The sequence below is a fragment of the Berghia stephanieae genome, chromosome 3, assembly GCF_034508935.2.
Source record: "Berghia stephanieae isolate SIO BIC M18660-M18661 chromosome 3, UCSD_Bste_1.3, whole genome shotgun sequence".
Lineage (NCBI taxonomy): Eukaryota > Metazoa > Mollusca > Gastropoda > Nudibranchia > Aeolidiidae > Berghia > Berghia stephanieae.
The window spans coordinates 39,936,859-39,945,393 of record NC_088362.1 but is presented as its reverse complement, the minus strand read 5'-3'; the positions used below and the strand labels follow the sequence as shown (position 1 = coordinate 39,945,393).

The window sequence follows — 8,535 nt, the reverse complement described above, 5'->3', positions numbered from 1 at the left end:
TTTTGGCCTTTATGTTTATGTGCGTGTGTGTGTGTCTGTCTGTATATATATATATATATATATATATATATATATATATATATTATATATATAGAGAGAGAGAGAGAGAGAGAGAGAGAGAGAGAGAGAGAGAGAGAGAGAGAGAGAGTATGCTGATGACATCACACACATATATCATCCACAGTTGCTTCCCTTGTGAGACCATTGTAACTTCCGATCTCATTGCTTACGTTGGGAACTTGAACTGATTGTTGCCGAGTCAACACAAAACTGTCAAAATGCGAGGATTTGTGCTGTCTATGGATGCCATAAATGCACATAGAAATAAGTAAATTAATAGAATACCAATTAAAGGAAAAAATTACCCAACAAATAAATCAGTCGATGGATAGACGTTCTATACGCAAGATGCATCAACATACATGTGGATTTTGTGGCCGAATGGGTAAAGTTGGCTGTCTTAGAAGCAGGGCTGAGAATCTTCTGCCTAAAGATGGATTTCCGCCTAAACGGTGGTTTATCTCCACCCATTACTATCACAATTCCGCCTTTACAAAAAAGACTTAGCACAACCACTACATCAACATCCCTACCACAACTACTACTACAACCACCACCACATCATCATCCCAGGACCACTACCACATCATCATCCTTACCACCACTACTACAACCACCACCACATCATCATCCTTATCACAACTATAACCACCACTACACCATCATCCCTACTACAATTACTACAACCACTACGACACCATTATCCCTAAGACCACTACTACTACGGCCACTACCACATTATCATCCCTACCATCACTACTACTACAACTACCACCGTATCATCATCCCTACCACCATTATTACTACAATTACCAACACATCATCATCCCTACCAGCACTACTACTATAACTACCACCACATCATCATCCCTACCACTGCAACTACAATTACCACCACCCCTACTACAACTACCACTACCACATGATTATCCCTACCACCATCCCTACTACTACTACTACTACTACTACTACTACTACTACTACTACTACTACTACTACTACTACTACCACCACCAATCATCATCCTTACCACTACTACTACAACCACTACCACATCATCATCCCTACAACTACTACAACCACCACTACTGCATCATCCCTACCACAACTACTACAACCACTACCACACCGTTATCCCCAAGAGCACTACTTCTACAACTACCACCATATTATCACTCGTCCCTACCACTACAACTACTACAACCACCACCATATCATCATCCCTACCACCATTACTACTACAACTACCACCATATCATCATCCCTACCACCAGTATTACTACAACTACCATCAGATCATCATCCCTACCACCACCACTACTACTACAACAACAACCACATCATCATCCCTTCCACTACAACTACAACCACCACATCATTACCACCTACTACTACCACCGCTACATCATTATCCCTATCACTTCTACTACAACCACCTTCACATCATCATCCCAGGACCATACCACTAATACCAGATCATCATCCTTACCACCACTACTACAACTACGACCACCACCATCATCCCTATCACAACTACTTCTACAACCACCCCATCATCATCCCTACCACCATTACTACAAATACAATCATTGCAGGGCTGACATGTGGTTTTTGAGACCATGGGCAGTCCCAAGCCCATGTAAACTCTGAGGGAAAATGTTGCAATCGTGGACAGGAAACTCAACTTCAGTTAATCGAAACTTCACTTACCTGCAACATTTTTGTTAATCTCAAGGCATTGCAATTATCTGGAGTGGACTGTCTCTTTAGCCTCTCCTACTAGTATTGAAACTGCTTGTGTTGTAACCGCATGATTAGGCTATTTTCAATTATTTCATCTTGTTACCAGATATTAGCTTTTGATCATATCAAACCGTAAGCCTTTTTCCAAGACAAATTCTTTCTTCTTGTTGCCTTACCTAATCATAAAACACAAGACTTTTCTTCAGTATGAATGTTATGTTCTTTTTATGAAATACCTGATTACTCATATCTTTGAACAGATTTGAATAAAATGTATTTACCTAACCTTCCTGTTTTATTCTTTAAAGATGATTTTTCATTTACAGAGAAAGCTTTCAATGCGTCATGTTCACAAAGTAATGAATGCAAAGCGAATCTTAGCTGTATTGTTGGAAGGTGTGGCTGTATTCAGGCATCTCAATTTTACAGTCTGTCAACTTTTGATTGTCAATTGAGTAAGAAAACTTTTTCAATAAGATTTTGATTCCATTTCGATTATAAAAGAACCAAGAGACCTAAATTGATCACAATAGTTCTTATTTTTTGTTTTAAAAGTTAATGGCTTAAATTATGAGTTAGACAGTGCCACCAAACAATAGATTCATTCTCATTCAGCCACTTACTTAAAATTGTGATGTCTCTAAACTTTCTTTATAAAAGTTAAAGAATGCGGCTGTTGAAAATTATAGTTTTCATATTTCTCTCTTCCCTGCCATATTCATGTCTTTCTTTATTAAACTTTATAGTTTTCCCTCAAAAATATATTACAATTAGTTGCATGTTTCATTTTTATTCAGAGTTTTGGATTGTAAATAATTGCTTTGGTTGATTGTGAGTTTTGTTTGCATGTTTTGTCGCATTTTGTTTTCAGGAAAAGATGAAGGTGATGAGTGCTTCAGCATGCCAAATGAATGCAAATCTACATTGTCTTGTCTCATTGGCAATTGTGTCTGTGCAGACACAGAGTACTTTGACAGTCTGCTGTGCCAGCCAAGTAAATTTTGAATGCTCTTGAATTTGTTGTTTATGTAATCGAAATAAAGGAGAGTGGTTTTCTGACTGGTAAATAATGATTATGGAAAAGGGCATAAGCATTGCCAAGGAATTCAATTTTTAAAAATGAAATTACTCTTGGTGTTTTTTTTTATATTTAATACTTTGCTTGCAAACATGCTAGGATGCCGCGTAGTAATCTTCTTATACCAAACAAAGTTGTTCATATTTAGATTGTTGTTGCTGTTGTTTATGCTAAATTCTGCTCGATTTATATCTTTTGAAATTCAAATATATTTGCTCAGATTTTAGCAAGATAATAGGAGCAGCTTTTGAAAGTAAATTTTTTGTTTTTCTATTTTGGTTGTTCGTTTGTAATTTTTTTTTCTTTCATGTGTGAAATGTATTCAAAAATATTATTTCGGGATAATGGGGTCTGAGCTCTGCTTTACGCAATATTTAAGATTTGAACTTGCACATTACGGTTTCAGACTATTTTTTTTTGGAGTAGATGATGGGGTGATGGATCAAATGAAAATAAGATTACTGTTTTTAGATGTGACAAAAATTAATCAATTGTTTTTGGAGAAATTGATTGGATAGCTACATCTTCATTCATCCTACACGAGGAGGAAGTCTAACGAATTATTTTTATGCATACTTATTTTTTCAAATATGAACTTCATATTCCATTGATAGAGAAAAGAATTAAGTTTCCCACTTACATTTGGGTAATTGGGGGGGGGGGGGGTCCTGATAGCTTCACAAACAAAGTATCGAATTTCTTTTTGAGCCAACTACAAGCCAGTTATCAGTGTAATCACAGCTCTAATTATGGCAAACATTAATGTATCTGAGGATTTTTATACAGAAGCGAATCAACCATCTGTCAATGATTTTGATCTTTTTGGTTCCACTGCAGAGATACATTGAATGAAGGGATCCTTGTCATATCAGGTTGATTACATTTTTTTTCTTTTATTTTTGATTTATCTTTGTAAAAAATATGTTTTGCTTGAGCTTAGAAAATTGTACTGCAAGATACTAAATACTAGATAAAGATTATACGTTTTTCATTACTATGCATTGCATGACTGGTGTCCTAAAATGTAAACAATGGTTAAAACAGTGTAACAGATCCGGGCCGCTCACATCTGTCTATAAAAAATAATCAATAAAGGCAGTAGACATGTTAACCCCTCACAGTAATTTTACCAAAGGTTTAGTATTACATATTTATTAATTGCATTTAATGTCACTTTGTTGTTCATTCTAACAGAAAACGGATACAACTCTGGATGTTCTGATTCTAAAGAATGTCTTGGTTCACTGACCTGCCAGGGTTCAGTTTGCACATGTCTATCGACACAGTACAATGATGGAGACACGTGCAAAGAAAGTAAGTTAGTTTCAATGCAATAACATGAAACCTGTAGTAAAGCATTATTGTTTGAAACTGCTTGGAGCTTAGTTTCCAATATGTATTTTGTCAGTGGCTAAATTTGCTCTATGAAATTATTGATTTGCTTCTTTGCAATTGCATATATTTCAAAAGTATTGAACAAAAACTAATATCACAGCTTTGAAAAAAGAACAAAATAATAAACACTGAAAATTTCGGGCTTAAAGCTCTATCTCATGCCCAGCCAACAACATAAGCAATTAACACAATACTTCTGGTAAAATCCATAATCCATACAGAAATTGAATTTTAATGCATCAAAAATTGTGAAATTAATACGACAGGGCAATGAAAGAAGTATGATAGCTGAATAGATGTATTAGATGTATTATGCATACATGATATGAGTAAGAGTATGAACTTGAGAATAAAAAGCCATTTCCAATAAGGAGGACAAGGAGAACAACAGAGATGGAACGTGCAATACATTAATAATGGTCCAGTCTAACCACCTGAGTCTAACAAGATCCAGGAAGGTTGAAATGTCGAATCGAGTAATATGTTGAAATGTGCGGATCTAATGGCATATGTACACGCGTCCGAAAGAAAGTTCAGGTTTTTGTTTTGTTTTTATTTATTTCACTTTCGAAACTGCTTTGCACAGTTCCTCCCCGCCTCCCATCTTTTCACTGAATTAATTGCGAACCTTTTTGAAATATCTAGTAATCGATTTTAATTCGTGCTTCCTTACAATGGAGCATACTATTTCCTGCCAACCAATGTTTAGTTTATTCATCTTAACTACGCCACTACCACATTATCTCATTCATCTGTGGCGTTTCATTCATCCTGTTTTGTTGATAAAGGGGAAACCTGAAACATTCATTTGATCTGTTTTTGTAATTAAATTGAAGCTTACATTCAATTTTACATTATTATTTATTTGTGTCAACTTGCAACAACCATATTTTACCCTCCAGTTTCAAATGATCATATCTTGAAGACAGATGGCTACAGATAAATAAAGTTTTCACCTTTAGTTGGGGAATTCATTCTACTTTAAAATGATATAAGATACAATAAATTAGATTTAAAAGCAGGAAAAATAATAACTAAAGAACAACCTGAATTTTCATTTGGATATAACTGTATGAGTTTACAGTCCTTGCTAGTAAAAGGCCATGTTATGGTCCAAGCTCACTCTGGAAAAGTAATTGTCTTGTCTTGGCAAAGGCAATTTTGTATCTGTCTTCTATTGTTAATCTTGACATTGTCAGAAAGGTTTAAGTTGAAGACACCGTTGTAAGGAAAGCAATAGATGTAAATAAATAATAAGGTGAGTCACTGTAAAAGATTCCGTTCAATAGCGGTCCTACATTAACGCCTCGTACATTCATGGGTTATAGGTTCATAACTATGTGACAGTTTTATAATGGCTGCGGTCAAGCAAATCTTTTAAGTTGCACTTCCTTTAATATACACCCATGGCAGTTCAGAGGGGGCACTTTGAGTGACCTCGTCGGCTTTGAGAAGGTGGTAATTTTGCGCACATTGCAAAATCTGCTATGTTGGTGAAATGAGGAAGAGACTGGGAAATGATTTTCACAGCATCAACAAGTCATTGCCAATGAAATGGATACAGCTGTAACCTTACATTTCAACCAACCTGGACATCCTGATCACAGGGTTGCCCACGTTTGTGTAACTGAATCTCTTTGCAAACAAGAGACGCATTTCATTAAACTGATGGATAGTTGATTCCTTATGGATCAACTCTAGACTGGATTATTATTAACCTATCACACGTACTGCCGCTGCTGTCCTCCCCATTGATAAACAGTGCAACCCCTGGATAATGTCATCGGCCAGACCGGAAAATTATGTCCAGGGATGTCATTATTCCAGGGTTTTGAAGATGGCAGGAAAATGTGGCGTGAAGAGACCAGGGATAATAACAATATGATGGGCGGACCAGTGTCTGTGATAAGACAAGTCTTAACCATGTTAGAATATGTTTACCAGTTAAGCTTTCACTCTCTCTGTGAATGGTCATTGTTTTTATTGTAAGGAGTGCTCGAACAACACCATTTTTTCCCCTATCATTAAATCGGGCTTGGTATTAGCATTAGTACAGTTGTTTTATTAAATGACATTATACACTCTGTAACTGTGTGTACTGACGTAATTATTATTACGGAATGGCTATTGGTCAGTACTGACCCACAGGTGCTGGCACCTGCTGGTCAGTACTGACGAACAGGCGCCAATGCCTGGAGGTCGGTACTAATAAGTACTGGTGCCTATTGGTCAGTGCTGACCTAGCCACGGGTGTTGGCGCCAGTAGAGACGGTACCAAAATTATGGAAAAATGAAATTTTTTGAATTCCGACCTCCCATAGTGGGCAGGGAGGTACTTACTGTGTCTTCTATCCCCCTATATATGTTTTCCAACATGCTTCCTGTCTTTGTCTTTGAATGAGATCACTCGGTTTTGTCTTGGCCCTGGCCGGATACCCTTGCTGGGAGGCAAAACAGTCAAATGCAGTGATGCCAAAACTCCGGTTTCGGAAAAATCTCCGATCTGGAACAAAAAATTCTGGGTTCCGGGTAACTTCAGTCAAATTCTGGTGAGGTCAATTGTTCCAAGGACTTTAGGAAGTGACGAATAAGTGCGAAGAGGTCTTTGTCTGCACTGACGAACAGGCCCGATGGTCGTCTGTACTGATCAATGGCGGGCGGTGGCCCACACCGAAGAGAGGTTGTCTGTGGGCGGTGGCACCTGTTGTTCAATACTGACTAATAGACACCAGGACCTATTGGTCAGTACTGACTCCCAGGCGCTGGCACCTGTTCGTCAATTCTGACCCGCAGGTGCCAGCGCCTGGGGGTCAGTACTGACCAATATCCCTAGCCTTATTATTATTATTATTATTATTATTATTATTATTATTATTATTATTATTATTATTATTATTATTATTATTATTGTTGTTGTTGTTGTTGTTGTTGTTGTTGTTGTTGTTGCTGTTGTTGTTATGATGATGATTATTATTATTATTATTATTATTATTATCATTATTATTATTAATAATAATAATAATAGTAATAATAATAATAATAATAATAATAATAATAATAATAATAATAATAATAATAATAATAATAATAATAATAGATCTTTATTGTCCATAAATATGGCAATATGTCATTTAGTTACACTTGTTATAATGTTAAACGATAACTAAGATTGAACAGATATTTCACTCCTACTTATTTTCTCTCTCTCTCTCTCTCTCTCTCTCTCTCTCTCTCTCTCTCTCTCTCTCTCTCTCTCTCCTCTCTCTCTTTCTTTCACACGTGCGATATACACAACATAAACATATTCATTTCGTTTTCAATTTGTTACGATTGTGGCAATTCGACACCAAAAATTATCATCATTATCAATTGGTCAGTTAATCTTACATTAAATAAATTAATCAGTTAATCAGTCAACGAATCAATCCTTGGTTTTTCTGTACCATATGAAATATTCAAAATTTTTATTGCTGATGGAACGAACGTTGATTTATACTTGTTAGTTCTACATTTAATCTGACAAAACCTTCTCCCAGATGGTAAAAGACTAAATTCATGGTATAAAATGTTTTTTATTGTTGGTAATTGAGAATGCTTTCCTTTCTATTGCTTTTCCATGAATTCTTTCTACTCCATGAAGAGGATGGTTTATTATTTTTGATGCCTCTTTGATAGATTTTGAAATTTTTGATTTATCTGTAAGTCGGCATCCTCCAAACCATATGGTGCAGCCAAACGCAATTACACTTTTAATCAATGAGTCATAAACTCTTAACATAGTTTTCTTCCTTACTTGAAATGTTCTCAATTTCCTTAGGATGTATAATCTTTGGGCAACTTTCTTAGATATTATATTAATATGTTGAGAGAAATTGAGGGAACTATCAATGGTTATTCCTAAATATTTAAAATAGTCAACCATCTCAACATCATCTTTACCGATCGCCACACACTTTAAGTCGTTTTTATTTTTTACACCAAACACCTGTTCTTTCGTTTTTTCAACATTTAATTCAAGCTGATTTTGTTTACACCAATCGGTGAATATATTTATTTGTTTGAAACAATTCTTTTCGGTAACTTTATCTTTTAATAAGCCAAGAATAGCAGTATCATCTGCATATTTCACTATAAAACAATTTTCAAAGGATGGTCTGCAGTCGTTGGTGTATAAGATGTACAGGATTGGGGAACTCACACAGCCTTGGGGACATCCGTTCGACAACGTTCTTTTGTTGGAGATATGTTCACCCAATTTT

At 35.9% G+C, this 8,535-nt stretch overlaps 1 protein-coding gene across 1 annotated transcript in view; it reads left to right on the top strand.

Moving 5' to 3' along the window:
• LOC144967706 (uncharacterized) overlaps positions 1-8,535 on the top strand; it is a gene marked incomplete in the record, with an annotated part of 192,257 nt that overhangs the window by 53,173 nt on the left and 130,549 nt on the right. Inside the window, 3 exon segments of the mRNA XM_078905248.1 lie at positions 2,130-2,258; positions 2,675-2,797; positions 4,076-4,195. Coding sequence (XP_078761374.1) covers positions 2,130-2,258; positions 2,675-2,797; positions 4,076-4,195 — 372 coding nt within the window.